Here is a 23,467-nt window from a genome sequence, read left to right as displayed (position 1 = left end):
GCATAAGCACTTTCACATAGGATGGTGAATCACGTGACAAAGGCCCAGGAGGACGGACCTAAAACAGAACATTCTCTTGTTTCAGTGAACACTTTCCAGAAGGTCAGCCTCAATCTGTTTTACGTCTATGAAGTTTAGTGTGAGCATTCATCAAATCAAAGGCCTGTGTTGGCTGGTCTTCTCTGGGCTCCAATCTGATTTACATGTCACACATGGAGTATTTCTTACTCTTTTCCCTGGCAAAGATTCTGATGCTTCAAAATTCAATGCTTTGTTCTCAAAGGGACATAACTGAAATTAAATATAGGCAGGTTTTCAAAGCCATTCTCTTCTAACCTGAATTTGGCTGACCTTATAGAATCATCAGAGATCACTTTTTTCAGCTGTTAGGAGAGCATAAAAAGGTCTCATGAGCTCCAAAACCAAACAGAACCTTGGTTAGAGACCAAGTTCCACAGAAGTATTAGCAAATGAGTCGACACACTGTGGGATTTTTTTTTTCTTTTTTGGTACTGGGGAGGGCGCTACTACATCCCTAACCCCTTATTAAGCTTTTATTTTGAGGCAGGTTCTAAGTTGCTAAGTATCTCACTAAGTTGCTGAGGCTGGTCTTCAACTTCTATCCTCCTGCCTCAGCCTCTTCAATCTTTGGTATTATACACATATATCACTGTGCCCAGCTCTGTGGGATTTCTTAAGGAGAATTTTTAAGGAGTCTGGGATAAGAATACAAAATCTGAATAAATGTTTTGGGAGAGAAAGGAAGTCCATAGTCTTCATTCAATTCTTTGAAAGGATCTAGCACCGTCAAAGAACCACAGGCCTCGAGGAATGACTCATCTTGGGTGTGTGTTGTGGGGAAGAGGGCTAGGTTCCAATTTTCTCTGTGCAATTTGGACTTACACTGGCAGGAATATGAGATAGCCAACAAAGGTAGGAAGTGTAAAGCAAAAGCTTTGCTTTCTGGAAATTAATTTTCTGGAAATTACTAAGTGGCTTTGAAAACGGAGAAGAAGAACTCTAGAGTCCTTCAGGAATGCATAGCTCATTCAGAGAAGTAGAGAGCCTGAGTGTTTGTGCTGGAGATGGATCAGTTCCAGTCAGAGGAAGAGTCACATCAGCCTGGTGCTATCTCCTTGGCTCCTCAATGGTGCATGTGACCAGGGCGAACCCCTCCAGCTCTTCGCTCTTTGCTCTGAGTTACTTTCCATGTCTGTTTGGTCTAGTCCCTAAGTTACCTGTGTACCGCTTAATCTTTCTATTCTCTGTCTGTTGATATTTTAAAGAATTAACCTATAATTTTAGCTTGAACATTTCTGTGTGCTTTATGACCTATCCCTGAGTCATTCTTAAAATTTTCTCTTTATGGTTAAACTTTTAATTATTAAAAGCAATAAGTGGCTGCAATTAATTTCAGTTTTAAGTTTTTTTTTCCCCTGGCTTTCCATTTTGATTTATTCCTTTCCTCTTACAAATGTCTGGATCCTTATTAACTCTCCACTCTTCATTTCAACTGACTTTAATTTGTTCTTTAAAAACTCATATAAACTTAGAAATGGAGGGTATGTAGTTTTCATTATTATTTTGAAGCTGAGTGTAATAAGCTTTAAATTAAAATAGCTTGCAACTCTGGAAACAGAGTTCTTAAATAACAGTTCTCCTCAAATCTAGCAAATCATCTTCTAATCTCCCCATTAGCCCCTCCCCCCAATAAAGCAACAACAACATAGCAAACAGGTATCGTACATTTAAGTCACAGGCGACACTATTAACAGAACAACAGTTTGCACGCAACTCTGTGAGATGATACGAAAGGAGGATCTGGATGACATTAAAAGATACTTTGAATCAGGGTCTGCTGATGTGACAACTCAAACCAAGCAATAGGTCTTCCTTCACATTAGCCCTATTTCAGTTTAGCTGAGGTTCACCTTGGCCGAGCTCAACAGGCAGGTTTCCAAAAAGCCTGAACAGACAAGGCAGGAGCTGCGCGTACCAAGAGTTGCAGGGAAACGGGTGGGAATAGGGTTTGGGGTGGGAGTGGGTGCAGTGAAGCTAGGGATATGGGGACATTTCGCAGGTTAGTACGTTAAGCATGCAAATCATATGCAAACTCATTCTCTAATTGTTCAATTAACTCACGCACTTTCATAATTAAATTTTAATGTGAGTTCCATACACTCGAAGCAGAACTACAGCCAAATGCTGATCCAAATATTTACATCATCCACAGAAGTTGTAGCAGCCATTTTGGGTCTAAAAAGCCCCAGCACATTCACCCTCTGTTTGGAAACTGAGATCTTTCATTTGAAACCCACTTGAAGAAATGAGTGGCGCATTCCTTTAGCTGTTTGGACAGCGCCATCGTCTGCTCTCCTCACCCCACTTTGTCCAAAAATCACAAATCACCTGCTTTGAATCCAGAGTGATCTGATAGGCTGTCCTCTAGATGCTATCAGGGGAGATAATTAAGGGAGGGGGAAACATAATCCTTGACTTATTTTCTCTTTGGTCTTGAAATATTGCTCCAGTCCAAATATTTTAAAATTTCCTACAGGGACTGAATGGACTTTCCTGGATATAGACACCAAATTTTGTCATCCTTAGTGCTATTTCCAGGAATTCATTTTCAGGGGGAAAGTGTTCTTAGGATTGAATTTATAAGAAAATAATTTTTTCTTCCTGGGAATCCGTCATTTTCTATTTAAAAAGAAATCTTAGATCTAAGAATATTTAGAAGATTTAACATACAGATGTTGGTTTTTCTCTTTGGAATTAACCTAATGGCAATGGAGGGACTCCAACAACTGGACTTAACATCACACTCTTGTAAAGGACAGGAATGACCTTGGCCCTTGGCTGGAATTCAGCTTTACCTGGTTGGCTGCCAGGAAAGACAAAAGAGTTCAGAGACCAGGTGTGCTTAGGCCTCAACCCTCCTGGAGGTGGAATTACGGCAGGAATGAGCAATGGAGGAGCTGGGTGGAGTAGTTACTATATGGAATGGCAGAAGAAATTGAAAAATAAATAAGGATTTTTACCTCATACATAAAATAATTTTGAACTGTGAGGCCCCGTGTTAGCTCTTGATGAGGAGTGCATTCATGTCTATATGATACCTACATTTCCTCAAGCAAATATTTTAAATTAACTCTTAATAATTTTCTGCTTTAAGAAATGCTTATTAAAAATTAAATAAAAATCAAACAGACGTACAAAGTCTTTTGCCTGAAATAATGACTTTAGTCAAAATTCATCTTTAATGAGAAGTAGATCTAAACCTGGGAAACCATGAAATAATATTTAATTAGAAAAACAAAATGAAATAAGAAAAGTTTGGGGTAGGATTCTGTAATATTTAAATTTTTTACTGACACAAAGATCTTTAGAGGGCCTAAGTAATTACAGAAGAGAAATGAAAACGATTCAAGGAACTTTTAATAGATATCTTCAGGCTATTTCTTTAGAGCTTAAAATAGCGAAAAATCTTTCCTTTAGGTTAACATAGGTAAATGCTCATGGTATTCCAAGAATTTGGTCATGGTTTAACACCTCATTCACTTGGTACTTATTATTTTTTTTATATGTATGCTTTAAAGATTTTTCAGTTTTTTGTAAATACACAAAAGGACACCAATTACACAGAAGGAAATGTCCATCATTAACTACCTCTTCAAACTCAAATAAAAATTAACCCTCTAACATTAAGGGAAAACATAATTTGAGATTAGGAGTTTTAAATGGAGAACTGATTCTGTCTAACAGGTATTTGCCAATTGCTAACCATAAATTCATAGTCTGGCTGAGTTTGGAAGACTATATAATTGGGCCACATCTAACATAATTAAATTAAATATTCTTTTATACCACCAGCTGAAAAAATGTAAAGCCACTAAACAAATTTAGATATAACACATAAAAATTCGTAAAAGCCTACAGATAGGGCTGGGGCTATAGCTCAGTGGCACAGAGCTTGCCTAGAATCTGTGAGGCATTGGGTTTGATCCTTAAATAAACAAGTAAAATAAAGGCATTCTGTCCAAAAATAAATAAATAAACAAACAAATAAATAAATGCTTTTAAAACAAGTCTGCAGATAGATTTTTATTGAATGGCAGATTATAAAAGGCAGCTTTTAAACTTTGAATTATTTTAAAAAATAATAAACAGCTGCAAGTTTTTAGTTCATGTACATCACACAGTTAAGGCAAATTCTAAAACAGATCATATGCTGTAGCCCTCTCCCCAGAAGGGAGCATATATATTCTGTGTGCACTGAGAATACAAAGGGGAAACAATCTCTATATTCTCATTTTCTTTTTCAGAAAAAGATTTCCTAAGGATGTCAGTGAATAATTAAAAGTCATGATTATGACTGAGTCTCTAACATTAAAAGAAAGGTATGGTATTTTTCAAGCCTTGTATCATTCTTTTCAAAACTTTTTAAAATTAAGATTTAATTGATTTTTTTAATAGAAGCTTTAAAATCTTTTCTACTAGGAACTCTTCACACCTACCTGCTAGTAAATTTAGAACTGAATATTAACAAACATCATTCTCTATTTTTCGAGAACACTTTGTGAAAAACTAAAATGATTTTAAATGATAATTGTTGCTTGAAGGTTTTACTTTCAATAATTCTGACAAATTTCAGAGATGGGCCGCCCAACCATACATATGATATATGCGATTACATTTACTTTCTGTATTCTCTAAGGCTTTGAAGAATACCACATGTAATTCTATGTCTATAAATTTATACATATATTTGGATGGAGTATCAGAGAAGTTCTCCTATAAACATTTACAGATATACAAAAGCAGATGCTGTAGTAATACTTTTAAAATGTCTTAAAGAATAAAGACTGCTTCTTTCATTATAACCAAATGCAATTGGTTATACTGAATTTAATATTTTGATGAAGAGCAGAGATGGCCACTTCTGAACACATAAAGGCTTTAGTTAGCATTTACGAGTTCATGAACTGCTGGGTCATGGAAGCACCAGTACCAGGCAATATCAGTCCTCAAAAGTCCCATGCACAGGAGGATAGATGTGCCTGACAGGGCACCCTAATAAAGGCTCTTCGCATGCCACCCCAAGAATTCTGCTCAGTGATTCTCAACCAAATGTCTCAATCTCTCAGATAGCAGGTCATCCAATGGGAAGAATTGTACAGAATGTAAAAACAGGGTTGTGTTTTAAAATACAAAACTTAAAAAAATTACATTAAAATGTTTACTTTCCAAAAGAAAAGGAAAATTTCTAATATGCAAAGGCAAAATGTGAATATTTGAATATTAAGCAACTCAGAGTAAATTGGGTCACAATTTCACACATGTTCTAAAGACCAGTTCTGTTCTATAAATGGAAAACGGCTGAGAACCACCTTGTAGCTGTAACAGTGCCCCTCCTGGGCTCTCCTCCCACATTTGCATAAAATGTATACAGAATATCATGCAAATCATACTCAAGAATTTCTCACAAGTAAAGCACATGAATCCTTGAGAATCACTGGACACAAATGGCTGAATAACCCATGGACATGGGGAAGTGCAAAATGGAAGGAATAACACTGATATATACATGTGTATATATATATATCAATTTACCCTTTTCCTTTTTCCTGTAAGTTAACACAGACGCCTGGAATGAAAGCCAAAACTCACATGGGACAGATTTTAACCATAGACTTTAAAACCAAGTATGTTTCTCATTTCAGGACAATGTTTGCACACCAACTAGTCACAAGGCACAGTTAATGTATAATAGACAAAGAATCTCAGGAGTCACTAGACATTACAAATTTTCCGCATTGCCAGGACACAGTACCTCCAGCTGTTGACAACACGGCAACATATTACATAGCGCAAGTTCAGGAAGAGAAAATAACCATGTGTAACCTTACATTATGGACCTGATGGATCGCTGAGAAAGGAAATCCAGCGTTCTGATTCGTCCATATCTCACAGACAGACGACTGCTGATATAAACAGAAAACTATCTCATCTTGTCAATATTTAAAACATGACAGCTACCAAAGTAGCATCCAGGAAGGGAAGAAGGAAAATAATGAAATTCCAGAACTACATTTCTCAAAAAACAAAAAACCCCAACAAAACCCTCAAAGAACATTTTAGGATACCCAAGGCTTAATAATTGACTTCCAATTTATTCTTTTCTCTTAAAGAAATCTTGTGTTGGGCTGGGAGAGAAAAAAGGCCACATGTGCATTAGTGTTATATTAAGGGAAATTACAAACGAAATCATATCTTAGAAAAAACAAAGCATGTTTTATAATTGCCCCAAAGAAGGGCAACATCCCTCTTTATGTTGCTATGTTTCAGAGGATAAATATTTTCATTAAGTTTAACAAAGATGGCAGAAATAATCTTTAAAACATTTTTATTTTCTTACTTTCAATGACAACAACAAGCAATGCAACAAACTGACTTTTCTGATTTAATTATTACTCTCTTGATAAACCTAGAGGGACAAAATGGCAGCTAACCAAGTGTCAGTCTGCCATGTAGCAGCTGGAGTGGTGGTGGGGGTGGCAGGAAAGTCTGGACTGGGGAGGTACTAGAGCCAGGGAAGCTCCTTTACTTTTACTGGAGCAGAAACTTCTGAGAGCAGCATTGGTGAGCCTAATGAATCAGCTCTGCAATTTGGGCTTTCCATCACAACAGTAGTGGTCAAACACAACAGGGTTTGCTCAGAACCAAACATCAAAATAACAATGCCTTCCGAGGAGTTATAGCAGAAACCACCAAATAACCTGACCAGCTCTCGGCCTGATCTTCCCAGAGTTCTCTACCTGAATGGCATTGTTCTAAAAGGCACTGTGAACTGAATCACAGAAAATGGCAGAAAATCAGAGAAAATGGCCTAGACTCATTCAGGAAACATTGTGAGCATCCCCAGAATTCACACGCAGGCCAGACAGAAATCATTGCAGTAGGAAGATAAGTACATACCCCAATATGGCTTATAAACCTAGTGAAGAATGGTATTATTAGCAAACTATGGGAAAAAAAGCTTAGCTTATCCTTGTTCATGTCTCTCCTCTTCTATCCTCCCAGGAAAGTAGGTTCAACATCTCTCTCCAGTTACAATAGCACCTCTACCCACACCTGTACTTTTGCTCTGCAGCCTCTTTCATCTGGATGGCTTGCTGTGGACACACTGTCAGGTAAATTGCACTGTTAGATTTCCTGTGGTCTGACCAAAGGGCACTTCCTACCACCTCCCACACAAACCTGCTCTGCTCTTCTTGGTTCTCCCTCTAAACTTCAGGCCATCCCCACCCCATGGGTGATTTTCTTCTTCCTAACTTTATTTTTTAATTAATTTTTTAGTTGTAGATGGACACAATATCTTTATTTATTTATTTTTATGTGGTGCTGAGGATCAAACCCAGTACTCCACACATGCTAGGCAAGCACTCTACCACAAAGCCACGACCTCAGCCCCTTCCTAACTTTCAAACATTAGTTCCCTAGAAGGTTAAGTCGACTCAAGGCTTTGGCCTTGTGTCCAATAGCTGTCATCTGATTTAAATATACAGTTGTCCCTTCATAATTGCGGGGAATTAGTTCCAGGAACTCCTGCTGATAGCAAAATCCAAGAGTGCTCCAAGTACCTTTTATAAAATGGCATAGCACTTGTAATATAACTCCCCCCACCATCTCACATGTTTTAAATCATCTCTAAATTACTTAGAATGTCTAAAACAGTATCAATGCTACATACATAGTTGCTATGCTTTATTGTTTAGGGAATAATGACAAGAAAAGAGTGCACATGTTTGATACCGATTCAGCTTTTTAAAAAATATTTTTGATCTGCATTTGGTTGAATCCACAGTACAAAGCCCAAGGACACAGTTGCCTGGTTACACTAACTGTGTGCTTAGCTGGATTACTATCATAACTAGCACCAAATGTGCTTCCAGGGAGCCCTAGGCCCTTCAGCACTCTCACCCACATTCCTGAGCTAATTCTTCTACATCAATTACAGCTTCTACAACTTTCACCACTTCTAGTGCCAACAGTAACCCACAGACCACTTGTTGGCTGCCATGAAGATGCCAACATTCAGAGAGGCTAAGTGGCTTGCACAGGCCACACAGGAAAATCAGCTCGCTGGGATGGCTAGGAAGGAGTGCAAGTCAGAGGCTCCTGTTATAGGAGTATATTGAAATATAGCCACTTTGTGGAACACTCTCAATTCCACTGGGATCCAAACACCTCAGTTTTATTGTTTCCATCATTACTCTCAAATGGACCATGCCTGGTCTCTTCGCCCTAATGTACACCAGATACCTTCAACCTGGATCACATTCCCGCTGGGCCCCTTCTCACTGCCCGGCTGGGAGAGTGTGGGGATGCACTCTGTCCCTTCTCCCACAGGAAAGGAGGAAAAGTCTCAGCCCTTCCCTTAGGGACTCCAACAAGTCTCTGCCTTCCCCAGCACCAACTGATCTGCGTGTGGGGACAGTGGCTGATGGTGGAAGATGGGACTCACCACCTCTTTGTAAGCTCTGAACAGGTGTCAGGCTCTGCTCCTGGCAACTTACTCTTTAGACTGTGGGGCACTGAGTTCCTACAGTACCCACTGGACATGCCATGACATGAATGCATCTGCTGACAGCCACAGGACAGTAACAGAGTTAAGGAGGGAAGAGAGGATCTCATGCCATACTTATGCTATTTTAAAAAAATTCATTAACTCAATGAAGGAAAAAAATTTCACCAGCAGACATACGTGATGAAGAGAGTTCATGCATAGCTTCTACACATTTTTAGAGGTTATAATGACTACTGTGACCATTTTCCATTATAAGCTGTTTTAAATGTTGAAAAAGTAAAGCCTCCATAATTTCTAATACTTGTGTACATAAGTACAAATGATAAAAAGTCAGATTTAAACAGTTAAAATAAAGGCAGTTAATTAGGTTTTTTTCCTTTTAGTTATTAAGATTTTTTTTAAAAGAAGATACATTCCAGATTCCCCAGTCATTTTGTTGACAGAAAATAATTTAGCAGATGTACAGGGGCAGCTGCTCCAGGAGGACGAGACGTAATTGGTGTGTTCCTAGTATGAAATGAGGAAATGTCTCTGCTCCTAGACACAGGACCATGACACTGGGGGCTAGAATGAATTTTTAAGTGCAGGAGAGTTTGAACTGCAGAAATTCATATTTATGAACATGCTATTTTAGGGTCCAACATGCACTGAAGCCCTGAGTTTTGAGAAAGAGAATACCAATGATAAAATTTCTTCTGAGGCCCAAATTCCTAGAAAAGCAGTGATTTAAATCTAAGTTTTAATTAATCACTAGAGTGCCTTCAATGGCAAACATTAGTTCTTGACCTACTTATTTCACCAGGTTGTTGTTCATGCAGCTCAGGTTAAGCTTCATGAGAGAGGGGCATTTTTCACAGCTAAATTTCTGGGGCCTGGAACACAGAAGGCTCCCAGACACAGTTACAAAATGAATGGAGTCTCACGATGGATTCACAAGTCCTTGCTAATCAGTAAAGCACTATACAAACATCGCCCACTGTTGTTAGATGTTACCATTTGTAATGGGTCTACTTTATCGTTGCCACTATTGCCAATGCACTTTTGGCAAAATGCCCCAGAAATGAACCTTGCAGACTTCTTGTTTGAAAAGTTCTACCTACTTCCCCATAAAGGCTGACAAAGGGCTGCCAACTTTGCTGAAGACAGAAGGAACATTTGTCATTAGCACACCCCTGTGTCAGAGGAGCTACTGTGGAGAGCTTGCAAACAATTCTGAAAAAAAAAAGTTAATCATCCCTCTGCAATTTCATTTGCTTATTAAGGGTCTCTCAATTCCTTCTCCACATACAGTGCAAATGCTAACTTAGTTTATCTGAACCTGAATTACTATGAAATACAAACAAATAAGGGTTAAGCAAAGATACAGAAGTCTTATCACTGAAAGATTATTGAGAATTTAATGTTTATTTCTTTGATGATGAAGTCAATACCCAGTTGAAGGTGTATAATTTTATCTTTAGTTCAGACCTCTCCTTGACTCTGAGATGTTTTCTTAAATAACGACACACATCTCACACTTGTTATCATCTTGCGTCTGAGGTTACCATGGCTTCCATTCAGAAAATGCAGCTCAATTGCATATAAATCTAATCACAAAATAAAAAGAATATTATTAGTCTCCACAATTATTCTCCTAAAAGGTAAACTTTTTTCCTGCTCTGTTGGTAGCAATGCTGTAGTTTAAAATAAATCTCTTGCCTTCCTTGTCTATTTTGCCCTCTTTACTGGAACATTCTCAGAAAGTGCTGCAACATCTTCCATGAGGAAGTATATGAACTCCTCTCTCCACCTAACCCCACCCTCCATCTCTAGCTCGATTCTCTTTAAGCAAAACTCCCAAGAGGCGTGTGTGCACTGCACTTTTTCATTTCCTGTCCTACCTGAGTCACTGAAACTGAAACAGCTTTTCATTTTCCTTGACTTATTGGACACATTTTGTCACCCCTTCCAATTCTCAGCCTCTGTTCCTGTTGTCTGACCATCCCTGGAGCACAGTCCTGGATCCTTCTTCAGCCCTTCCTATATTGGGTTGTCTTGCTCAATCCTGGTTCCCAAGTTTGAATCTCCAGTGCAAACCTCTCCCCTGAGGTCCAGACTCAGCATCCAGCGGTTACTTGACATTTCTACTCTGACATTTAATAGACACCTCATCCATAAATGCCCCAAACCAAGCTTCTAATAACCTCTGCTCTGAAAATCATTCTTATCTCACCAAATGGTGGCCCCCTTCTTCCAGGTGCCCAGTCAGAGCTGTCCTTTCTCTCACGGATCACATTTCATTCACAGCACACCTGAGAATCTGCTCACCCTCCTTTCACGTCCTGGCCTCGATCATTGATTCTTTCCTCTTAGGTTACTCCATTTGTTTCCTAACTGATCTCGGTGCCTCGGTTCTTGCTCTCTTAGTGTCTATTCTCAATATAAGAGCAAAAACGACCCATTTAAAATGAAAGCCAGATTGTGCCACTCAGCTCCATTTAACTGAGAAGGAAATTCAAAGTCCCTACAGTGGCCTGCAAGGTCCTCTGTCCTCTGGCTTCCTCGCTGCCCTCTTCCAGCTTACTCTGTAACTGACAGCCGCGCACACTCTTGCTTCAAAGCAGCTGCCTTTGTCCCTCCTTCCTGCCCACACTCTGGGTTAGCTCCCTTATGCCCTGCATTCTCTGCTTCAATGTCACCTTCTCAGAGAAGCCTTCCTGGAGCCCCCCAGCATCTTTTTAAAAATTTATGTATTTCCCCAGCATCTTATGTTCGAACCAAGGCTGTGCTTTCCACATTGTCAAAGGATTGTTCTTCAAGCACAAGGATAAATCTTGAAAAAAGTTTAGAGCATAAGAACCTATCTCCCTGGCCCCCTGACATCCCTCCAAAGAGAGTTACTGGTCATCTACAGAAGGCAAGGTGTGGGTCACAAAGTGAGTAGGGACAAGCCTTGCACTTAATCCATGTTCATAGAATAGGAGGTGCTATGGACTTGATCCTTTCTTCATTGTCAGAGTCAGTGGTGAACTAGGATTGAGAGTCTGATGGTGGGTCTCCCAATCGAGGAAGCTAATGACAGCTCCATCTACTGAACCACACCAATTAGGCTCTGGACACCTTCCGGGAGTCTGTGGCTGTTGTGTAGCTATTTTAATAAAGAAATTTTTATGAATAGAGGCCTCCAGTCAGATTCTATCAGAGATGAAATTTTTCCGCCTTGTTATAGCCCTGGGAAAAAAAGAAACTTTTCCTCTGTTTCTCTCCTGTTTGTCATAATACTTTCACCACTTCAGGGTGTTGAGAAATTGACCAGAAAGAATTCAACAAGAAATATGAAAGGTTCAGAATGAGAGCTAAAGGAATAACGAAGCCCCTGCCTTCTCTTGGATGACAGTGCTTCTAAAATAAAACCAAGACAGACTTGAAAAGCAAACAAAACAGCTTCAAAGGCAGAAGAAAAAAGGGTGCTCCAACAGAGGATGCCTCGGCCAGTAGCCAGCAAACACAGCGGCTCCTTGGGCAGACACTTAGATGAAATGAGAACTGTCAAAAGATAGAGTCAAACAAATTCAGCACAGTCAGACAACAGTGCACCAAACACCTTGGATGCACACTTCCTCCCAGCAGTGAGGGCCCTTCGGGTGCTTCTTCCAGAGGCACTAACTGAATCCTGCTTGGAAATCAGAAAATCAGACCTTTTGTTTCGTCTGGGTAACCCAGAGGCCACAGGCCAATGTCTGATCAGATTATTTCCTCTGTCCCACCTGTAGACTGAATGGTCCTGCTTCTCCCCTTTCAAGTGAGTTTGGAGATGAACATGATGCCCTCCAACAACTAGCTATATGAGATTTAGATTCTTCAGCTGCACTGTCAGTGTCCCAAGTTCAGTGTCTGTGTCTATTTCCAGTTCTAAAGAGTGAAAGAGAGCAATGCACTAGTGGCCCCCTGTAGAAGAGGTGAGCTGTTTTATTTGCAGAGAACACTAGATAGACCCAAGAAAATGCTGCTTCCTGTCCTTTCCCCACCATTCTGAAGAGCAGTCCTTCCCAACTTGTGACCTTCCCCTACGTCTGTCGAGAAGATTCCAGGATGGATCAGTAAGTACCTGCTGGAAGGGAAAAGTCAGGCCAATAGCAGTTCCAACAACATCTGCATGTATGACCCACGATTGCTGGTGTCAGAATTAATCCCAAAGAGGGAAAAATCAAAGAGCACATTGGTTCCTATGATAAGCCCACTGGCATGATATAAATTCCAATACAGCAGTTCAAGTTGAAGGTCTTTTTCTGTACCCTTTCCCCTCCTTCTTCCTCTCCACACCCCTCTTCTTCCCTCCCTTTGCTTGTTAACTGTGATTCTGGTTTTGATAACACTTAAAATAAGCCCTCAGCTACCCCAGTAGAGAAAACTACTGACTGACAGCATTCTGGCTTTCCATTTGTAGGGAGAATCTATAACCTGTACTCCCTAGCATGACAGTTGTACCCTTAAGTGGCATTACACAATTATTTATGAAATATCTTCACAGGAAAAAAAATAGAGCAGAGCGGGGGAAAAAGAGAAAGTTGTGTGTATATACTAGAGCTCACTGTCTTCAGGTACTGCAGGGAATTTAAGACAATTGGGATCATACTGTTTATAGCCACATGGGCCATTTTACTTGTTCTGCTTCAGAGTTTGAATGCCATCACTACCGATTCAGAAATGTTTCAGGACCAGTCAAAAGCAGAAATATTAATAACTTATTTAGAAAAGCAGTGATCAGCACTTTATTATAATATGAATTGCTACAAAGAAACTAGATTTTTGCAAAGTAATGTTTTTTTCTGTAACATCTCTTTGAAATATACATTATGCTCTTTTCTTACAAATCAAGGCTGTCATTTTCTTTACTTAAGCACATTTATTAACTGTATGTTTAACATTTGTTTCTTGCTTCTGGTTAAAAAGAGGGATTAGACAAAGTCATTCAATCAGTGATGTTTACTGAGGTCCCACTACTTCCTTATTTTATCCTTGTGAGAAAAATACAGAAAAACAAGTCTAGCTGAACAATCATTTTGAATGATGTCAATCTAAAAGGTCTCTGCTAGAAACCTACAGAGTTTCTCCTAAGCTCTACCTTGTTTGAAGCTTCACTCAATGCATGGGAGGGCCACTTGAGAGGTAAGTTTTATAAATGGCATGTACATAGCTGGGAAGGATCACAGATATACCGAGGGACAACTATGGTCTAAAAAGGTCTTAGGAATATAGGATCACTGGACGAACAACTTGATGAAACTGTTTTATTTCAAAAGGAACAATGTAAATGTAAATCCAACATTGTTGAGGATTGGGAAGAGAAACATGGTTCATGGCCATTCATAAAGGCTGGGAAATTTTCATAAAGAACAGCTGTGCAAGAATTAAATAAAACGCTAATGTTGTTCAGCATGAACATCAACAAAGCAAATATACCCAGAGTTGAGGAATCAGGATGCTCCCACTTATCAGGATAATATTGAAAAGAAACTGATATGTCTAATATGCAGAGAGACTAAGATACCACAATGTTTTTGGTTTTAAAGGGCTATTCTCAGCAAAAGGGAGCACATTTATCCCTTGTTGTTTTAGATTACATTAACTATGTAGGAGAGTTCTGGAAAGACTACTTATTTCATTTCAATATAAGACACAAATTGTATTAATTAGAACTTTCCAATGAGGGGACAGCCTCAAAAAGAGAGGAACCAACTTTCTAGTGACAAGCTGAAGCAGAAATGTGTGGCTGCCTGTCAAGGATAGAAAGGGGCTTACCTCAATTCAGAGATAGTACTACATATGTTTTCAGGTCCCTTCACCCCCCCTAAAATTCTCTGCTTTTCTTTTAACAGAAGAACACAAGAATCTAGCCAATAACAAATATAAATGTAAGTTACTGCAATTGTTGTGATTCCGAATTAAAAGCTCATTAAAATAGAGATCTATGTAGAAAGGGCATCACATTACTTCACAAAGGTTTACATGAAGCAATTGTTTGTTATCTCTGACTTTTAAAGAATAAAACATTGGATGTCAGGAGCTAAGGATTTTCTTCAAATACAATGGTTATCTGTTCTACCTTGAAGGTTCACTCTCTGCTAATTTTGCATTTACATAAGATATTAGATATTATTAATAGAATTTTCTTTTAGGAACTCAAAATATTGCATGGGAACCTTTTGGGGTTTGATCCTGACCCCATACCTATGCTCTTGCTTTGGGCAAGCAACATAAAGTCTCTGTGTCTCACTTTCCTCATTCGAAGTTTCTACTAACTAGTGCTTGGTCTGAGGATGACAGTAATGAACCACCAGTGCTAAGCTAGTTAGGGAATATGCCATTGTTCCAGGCAGTTATTTCCCTAAAATATTTGACAACCTCCCAGATTGTGTTTAATTTGTCATGTTCTAGAACCCTGTAGTTTTATAGTACCTATTACCTAATGAAAAGGAATCTGGTTGAAAAACATTATGGAGTGCTCATTATAGGGGAATAAAAAATGACCCAGGAAATGTTAGGTCTTGCCTCTATGTAGCCAATATACATTTCTACCAAAATAGAATGCGAATATTCTTAAATAAAATATAATTATACATTTTCAGATACACTAATTCTAAAAGATGCTTTACATTGTAAAAATATCAAGTGTGGATATAAATCATAAATCCTTTCCCAAAGAGCTCCAAGGCTAATTAGCATGGATAAGAACTTCCTGGACAGTGTTCGCATTCATAAGAACTACTGTTTCCACATGGAGAGATATTAGTTTGGGATTACAAGCTAGAAAATAGAATGGTTTTGTAAAACATAACTACTATGATTTTTTACTTTAAATGCATTTATTTTCAGTTGTAGTTCAAAAAGCATAATGTAGGAGAAACCTAGAAGTTACCTCAAAATAATAATTCTTAAAAACAACTCAAATGTATGGCTTCATAGTTGGCAAAAATTGTACCTTAAGAAGAGAGAATTATATAACTATGTTGTACTAATAAAAACATTAAATCACAAATAAAAATTAAAAAAACATTAAAGAGAGAGAAAGAGAGAGAGAGAGAGAGAGAGAGAGAGAGAGAGAGATGAACTAAAGCGTGGAGTAGCTAAGGGGCTTGTTCAAGGTTACAGAGGTAATAGATACCAGAGATGAGATTTTTAACCCTGATCTCATTACTTCAAATCTGGGCATTCTTAAAAGTTCATCAAATTAAATATGAAAAATTGAAACCAATACCCATGTGACAGAACAATTTTCTATTAGACATTGTTATAATTAGAAAGTCAAAGTGAGTTTATTCAGTTGCCCACAATTGCTATTTCTGTCTGCTTAGAAACTAGCCCCACTTCCGGTATCAGCAACCTGACTGCCCCTAACCCCCTAACCCCCTATCCCATTAGCTCAGGGACGGATCAGTGATCCAAACAAGGTTGATCTCAACTGAAAGGACACAGTCCTGGGGTTCTTTGAGGGAGCTACTGGACAGGTAAGCTGTCTTTCTTGCAGGTTCAAGCTTAGCAGTAACTGGGCTTGAATCTCCCCACATGCAGAGAAAGGCTGTTTGGGAAGAGTATACATAGGAGCCCAGAGCTGAGACAGGGAAGGCGGAGAGCAAGGCAGCATGGGAATGCCTAGTGCCAAGACCACAGGGACATTGCAGAGAAGTGACACTCTCTCTGCTTAAGCCATCTGGAGATAGAGTCCCTACTAATATCTTATTTCAGTCATATACCAAAAGAATTAATGGAGGCAGAACTGCACAATCAGCCCTATTTCCTTTAGACATTAAAAAACCTCTTCAACACTGGAAAAAGAACAGGAAGAGGGAGAAGGAGAATAAAAGAATTCTTCTATCCTTTAAAATTTAACAAGGTCAGATCATAACAGTCAAAACTCTGACCTGTGGACTCAAGAACTGGACTGAATGTAATGAAGAACTTTCAAAAAACTTAACAAGCGGAAAAATAGCCTGGTGTGCTTCTTTGAGAACAAGCTGCTCAATGTCAGCAGGCCTAAGGCACTGCTAAAAATCACAAGGTCAAGTCCACTGAAATAGGCTTTCATATATTGTCATCTTTCTTATTTATTCAGTTGAAGATAGACTCTCTTGTATTGATTCACACACACACACACACACACACACACACATACACAGTCATGTTTTAATTGGAAGCAGTCACCTGGATCAAGCCCCAGCACTTGGATGGAAGGTGGCAACATCAGAGCTTTCCTAGCAAAAGAACTTGAGCTGTTTAGGTCCGACTGGGATCTGTCAGGACAAATCCCAGCCATCTCATTTGCTTCCTTGGGGGACTTGACAGAAAACAGAAGAATCCAGACTTGGAAGATGAGTATCAAAACCTAAGAAGAATCCATCCGAGCAGCTTTCTCATTTCTTCTGATTATTTATTTAAGGGTGATGTACAAGATTTATAATACACTAATTGTACTGAACTTCCTAATCCCTACATGGTCACAGTGAGGGAAGGATGCATTTTGAGAAGAGGCAATGAACTAACCATGTGAATTAACAAGGTGTGCAGACTTCAGGTCTAAGCTCCAAGTACGAGGGCACCTCTTCCACTTCTGCTTGGTGTGATGCCTTTGGTCATGGGTGACCTTTGGTCTAGAGTTCTTGACTTGAAACAGGGCAAGATATTACCAACATTTCCAATGGTCCCTGGGGTGGGGTATCAGCTTGTTAACCGACAAGCTGTCAAGTTGGAACTTCCTGATGGAAGAGCTTACTGGGTTAATTCTTCACCTTCTTTTTTGGTTATATTTTATCTGTCTGTGCTTAAATATTAGGAGTTGCTCTTTAGACCCTCATGGAGGGAAATTTGGAAATCTTGGACAGGCTGAGGCTTTCCAAGTGGCAGCTATGTGATGAAGATCTAAATTAAAAACTAGCCACTAACTTACAGACGTGAAAAATTTTCTGCTGTTAACAGTAATAAGAAAACTTGTTGAGTTTCAGGGGGAAATCACTTCATTAAATGCTGTTCCTTTCAACCTAGCTGTATTATTTTCTGAAGGTTCATTCTGTAAATTCCCATAATGCCAGAGTGATGGGTAGAATTTTGAGGAAAAACAGGCCTTTTTCCTCAGGACCAATAGAGTAGGATAAATTACAATCTTTTCACTTTCTAGAGAGAACTAGGTGTTTGCCTCAAGGCTTTCTGGAATATTCATACTTCTCTAGCTAACTATTTTGTGTTTTATGTATTTTAAAAAAGTTCTAAGTTTTATTTAAGGCAAAATTCCTCTCCTTCTCACTGTCTTATGTAACCATGTTATAGTAGTAACATGTTATTACCATAAGGTATTTTTTGGGACATACTTGTGTAACTTGAATTGACGGAGGATTCCTTCTATCCTCTGCTATCCCTGGCTTTGAGGGTATTTGGGGCTGATCCCTCTGTATCATGATGTATGCTGTATTGTGGACTTCGTATTTACACACTTAATATAATCAAAAGGAATATTCCAATTCCACTCTCAATATACATTCTAAGTATGGATAACACTGGAATAAAAAGATGGTCTTTATAGAATGCTACAGCCATCTGACCACTTGCATTTGGCATCAATTGTTCTTGCAATGAGTCAAGGACCTTTGAATTAGGGATTCACAGATGGTATGTTAGAATTTATAGTCATTTACCTACCTCCCTACCCATCTGTCCATTACTTTGCAGCTTAATTATGATTTCACATACATTATCTGATATACACACACCTGAGAAGCAGGCCTCATCCACATTTCAAAGACAAGAAAACTGAAGTTCGGAGACACCACACGACTTGGTCCAGGTCACACAGTTACTATTTACCTGCTGTGAGGCACAGCACTCACCCACTTCGGCTTCCTCACGGGCTGTTGTGAGGATTAAATAAGACACTGTGTGTGGAATTCCAGGCAGGGACCTGGCCATAGCAGCACTTCCACATGGCTCTCTTCCTTTAATAATATCAAAAGAATGAACATTTGTAGAACTAATATATGTAAAGTGCTTTCAAATAACTAAGTAATTGATCCAGTCATACTTATTAAGTGCTACTGTTTAGATGAAGAAATATTAGACTGCCAACTGCATTGACTTTCTAATGATTTAGACACAATTTGGAAAAAGCCTTAAGCAGGCCTGAAATACTGCCCCAGGCAATATTGTGGGTATCTCAATGAGAGCATTCAAAACAGAAGAACTTGAACATTATGGATTTTTTTCACTAATATTTAAGCTAAAGTTTATAAAAAGATAAGTATTTCTCTTATTGTTGAAGAGTTTTTTCTACTTTGTGAAAATACACATACTATTTCACTTTTTCATATGTATTTCCATAAATCAAAGTCTTCTATCAATAGTCATAAGCTTCAGCATTTGAAAACTCTGTTTCCTTCTTTCATCGGTCGGAGAAGGATTGGTCCCTAAACCTTATTAATTCCATCACCCTCCTTTATTCATTGGAAGAGTCCTTTGACTTCTCATCATTGAGGGAAACTTCTAAGGATTGCAATTAAGCTCTAAATAGTGAAAATAGTTTCTTCCTTCTGGTGTCTTTCCCATATTTATATTTACTATCTCATTTCCACAGAACCCAGAATTAAATGCTCATCTGCCATGTGCTAAGTGCACATCAACAGTGTGGAAGACACCTTGTTCATGCTAAAATGAGATAAACAGATGTCAAAAATACTCTAGAAATTTAAAAGCACTATGCACATTAAGGTATAATTATATAAATATGAGTGCAATATTCACTTATTAGGGTAGGGAAATGGGGAAGCACCTCAGAACCTTTTAGGCTAATGAGACCAACTTAGAATTACAGGCCAGAGAAGCTATGTTTTCAGCATAGTAGGAAGCCTATTGTCCAGATAGGTCTACATCATTACATGCAGTGGTTGAAAATATGCTACTAGCATTGAGCTCAGTTTTGTTTCTTAAGACAACTCCTGAATATTGCTTATACCAGAACAAAAGCAAATGACAGTCAAATATTAGCAAATCTCCTGTATTCCAAGACAGGTATTTTAAATATTGGTTCACACTAAAAACAAGCAGTTAAACAACACTGAATAATAATTATCATGAATAGGGGAAAACATTTTAAGTATTTGCTAACAAATAAACTTAACAGGTAGAATGGACATTAAATTGATGAACTTTCAGCATTGTTTTCTCACTTAAGTAAAGCACCCCCAAACATCTGTGAAGTAGACCTTCATAAGGCAAAACTCCTGTGGGTTACCACCGCCACCAGGAGCTGAGGGGTTCTGGCCGAGGATTAGAATTCCAAACCACTCCAGGGCAAGCTCAGCTGAACCTGCAGAAGCGGAAGGGTTTCCAAGAACATCAATCTGTCCTGGTGATTTTTCTCTTAACTGAGTTCTTCTTTCTTTTAGCAGGTAAGAAAGCAAGCCTGAAGGTGGACTTCTGCATTTTAGTGGGAAATAGAGGTGGATTAGGCAAGCATTAACCAAGCTACAGTAAGCCTCTTGGGAGCAACCTCTGGAGAGAAGCCACAGACACAGCTCTGGTTGGGAGGAGGTGTAACTAGGGAGCTGCATGCTTATGGGGATTTTAATTGCTAATTCAGGTCTTTAGGAAGACACAACTTTATTGGTTTAACATATAACTCCAGGGAAAAACATGGTCTAGAGCCAATATTTCAGATGATTAAAAAGCAAATGATTTAAAAAATTATTAGAAGAATAAAGAAAATAAGAAAAAACATCAACTGAGTGCTTGCGAGGTTGAAAAGTCGCATGAATACAGCTGTTCAACAACAAAATGACCGAGTGTTCCATGTTTTGACAGGTTAAAGCTTTGAAATGACACTGTTTTTAAGAGGGATAAATTCATTTCTCCATGGTTTTTTGCTTTGTCAGAGTAAGGACATTCTCAAAACAAATTTAAAAACTGCAATTAACACAATCTAAAGATCCCAGAATCCTTTTTTCTTATTGATCAGATTCCTGTAGTGCCATCTCCTATTTCCTCTGCAGCTAAAGTGCTGTATTGAACTGCAGGATTTTAGAAAGCTTCTAATAAGCTCTTGGTTGCTGATGGAGCCCATGTCTGCATCATTCGACCCTAGTTAGCTGGCTCCGTGTAAACAAGCACACACGCAGCTGCGATACAGCTCACTGCATCACATCAGCCTGCTTATCTCACTCCGCTTTTTGCTTTTTTTACCTGGGCAGATGAAAGTTCATTCAATTTTCTGAAGGTAAGACAACTGCTAAAAGGTATGCATTTATGATTGCAGTGTTAGGACTAAGATTTGGGCTGTTCAGAAAGTACCCCTGTCCCTGCTTGGGAACCTCTGGAAGAAATTAAAGGAGCAATCCTGATAGATTATCTCTCACAGGCAGAAGAATAATTAATTCTTCTTTGGGAAAAAAAAAACTGCCCTATGTGGAGTAATTTCATAAATTATAGGAGCAGCTGAGACAGGTAATTCTGTCACTGAAGCTGACACAGTCAATAATAGCTAATGCTCATTAAACAACTATACTGCTTTCCCCAGGGAAGACGAGGGCTCAGGAAAGTCCAGGTTTGAACTAATACATGAAGACAATATGGTTCAAGGTTAAAATAAGCTGAGTCCCTGAAATGCTGTCACTGAAGATACTGAACCATGTATGTGATCCACAAATACTAACAAATAGCAGAAAAAGAACGAATAGCCTGGGGGGAAAGCTTTCCTACTCCTTATTTAAAAGAACTTCATTGAAAACATAATAAAGATTTAAAGACAATACATAACAACAGAAATTGGGAGAATTATTCTTTTCTTATTTGTCCTATATTTTCCATCTCCCTTCAATAAAAAATTATCCATAATCCCAACAATGCCACTCCCTGAGAATGATTCAATATTGAGAGTGGAAAGGAGACAGTATTCTAGTTCCTCTCTCTCCAAGGCATTTACAGGCAGAATAGCCATGGTTTCTAGAACATTCTCTTCACATTTTTCTTTTGTGAGCTGCAGTGCGGAATGTTTATCAAAAGCTTTTTAAAAACAGAATCTCACCAAACAGTTGAGAAAAATCTTTAACAACCAAGGCAAAGCAATTACAGTCAAATTTTCACCTCGAGATTCTCATCTCAGGTGTGGGAGGCAGAAAGAGACTCTGAGCACATCATTTTGAACTTAGAATGAGGATGAAAAGAGTTGGTTCTGCCAATAATTGTCGATACATCAGATCATTGAATCGCAGGGCAAAGCTGCAAAGATAGCTAACCCTCTAATGTACCTTCAGAATAGAACCACTGTTTAGCTATGGCTACTGAATCTTCTGAGGAAAGGTCTAAAAGTGACAGAGCCCTCTTTTCAATCATCTGTGTCAGGCAGCACTATCAATATCAACTATTCAAGGTGACGGAGATAATGCCACTAGTCCCAGTAGCACAAGTCTATAAAAACATGTCAGCTTGGGAGGAAATTAACATTATATGGAGTTAGTCTCCTCTCCAACTTCTGCCCTATTATCCGACCAAACAACATTTTAAAATTTAGAGTTTTATTACCTATTTTTATGATGACTGGATTCTGACACACTATTATTCCCTTTAGAGCAAAGACTTGGGGGTGCAATGACATCAGGCATGATTTGTTCAGTAGGAATGAATAACAATGATATGTATATACATTCCTCTCTTGGAAAACTCTGTTCCAGGCTAGTTCAAGAGAGCAGGGAATGAAGGACACTTTACAAAATGGTAAAATTCCAGTTAGGCATGGACAAGAGGCATCCATTATAAGCTACTGTTCAATATTTGAGTGCATTACCTGGTACAGGTGAAAGCAAAACATCACAGAGGCTTTTGAACACCTTACCTGGGCCATCTGCCTCTCCAGTTTTGATCGGGGAATATCATCAAAGTAGTTTTCATTTCTTCTCCTCCTTGCATCGCCCTGCATGATAATGTGAGGAACGTCTAGGGAGCCACCAGTGGTGTAAGTGCTTTGGCTAAGTGATGGAGACAACTGAGGAGGAGTGTGATTACCACTGGGTTCCTGAATGGAAATACATCATGAAATAAATACCATGTTTTTGTGGCTCACCTTTGGTTTCAAAACTGCGAAATACTGACAAGACAAACTGTGGGGGGTGGGGAGTCGTTTTTTAAATCAACTGAAAGGAATGGATGATATTTCACTGTTTATTTTATTAATGGCATTATCAAGTCAACATTACCCCTCACTAGTATTTCCGGTCAAAAGTTTAAAGTACAAAGAATAAGGCTCTGTTTTCTTAAACCAGCACCATGGATGACCTCAGGAGGGAGGCCCACCTCTGCCAGGCACCCGGCACACTATCACATGTGTTTACAAGGGAACTGCAGGAGTGTGTCTTCACCATGGTAGGTGCCATGATGAGAAGCTAAAATGGGACCCAATGGGTTTTGATCCTCCACCAAAGAGTGGTCTGACAACAGGACCGGGAAGAGGACACAATGGCAACACAGCATGTCACACGACATACAGACTGCAGAGCAATGCATATATGACAGAGGATACTTTTCAATGGCAAAGACAATTCAAGCTGGAAACTGGCCAGGTGTAAGGCAAGGGGAGGCAGTAGGTTGGGCTCTAGCATTGGCAGGTAAGAAGAGGACTGGGATCATGCCTAATCTGTAGACCACTTCTCCCTGACATGTTATGGACCTCCCTGCCCAGATTTAGGTCCTAAACTTTTGCTTGGGAATCTCTGTCTTTGATCAGTTTGCTGTTCCCTTAAGTCTATTCTGGGGAGTCAGAGCAAGAGGCTAAAAGGGAAAGGCCAGGGAGCAGAGTGTGTAGCTGGGAGTTCAGCATGACCACACTGATGGTGCCTATGGCTTCCTCCCCTTCCATGTAGCAAA

The 23,467-nt window shown here is 39.0% G+C and overlaps 1 protein-coding gene across 15 annotated transcripts in view; it reads right to left on the bottom strand.

The window, feature by feature from the left end:
• The window catches only part of Anks1b (ankyrin repeat and sterile alpha motif domain containing 1B), a 1,114,759-nt gene that overhangs the window by 46,499 nt on the left and 1,044,793 nt on the right, over positions 1–23,467 (bottom strand). For 4 of the 15 annotated variants that reach the window (XM_027947839.2, XM_027947907.2, XM_027947965.2 and 1 more), the window contains one exon: positions 22,440–22,619. The exons of 2 other annotated variants lie outside the window; for them this stretch is intronic. In XM_027947839.2, the coding sequence (XP_027803640.1) occupies positions 22,440–22,619 (180 nt within the window). Of the gene's footprint in view, positions 1–5,909; positions 5,985–22,439; positions 22,620–23,467 lie in introns of all 15 variants that reach the window. 9 more of the 15 variants (XM_027947591.2, XM_027948031.3, XM_027948088.3 and 6 more) reach the window with 4 other exon arrangements.

The sequence above is a fragment of the Marmota flaviventris genome, chromosome 3 (genome assembly GCF_047511675.1).
Source record: "Marmota flaviventris isolate mMarFla1 chromosome 3, mMarFla1.hap1, whole genome shotgun sequence".
NCBI lineage: Eukaryota > Metazoa > Chordata > Mammalia > Rodentia > Sciuridae > Marmota > Marmota flaviventris.
This window is presented reverse-complemented; position numbering and strand designations above follow the sequence as displayed.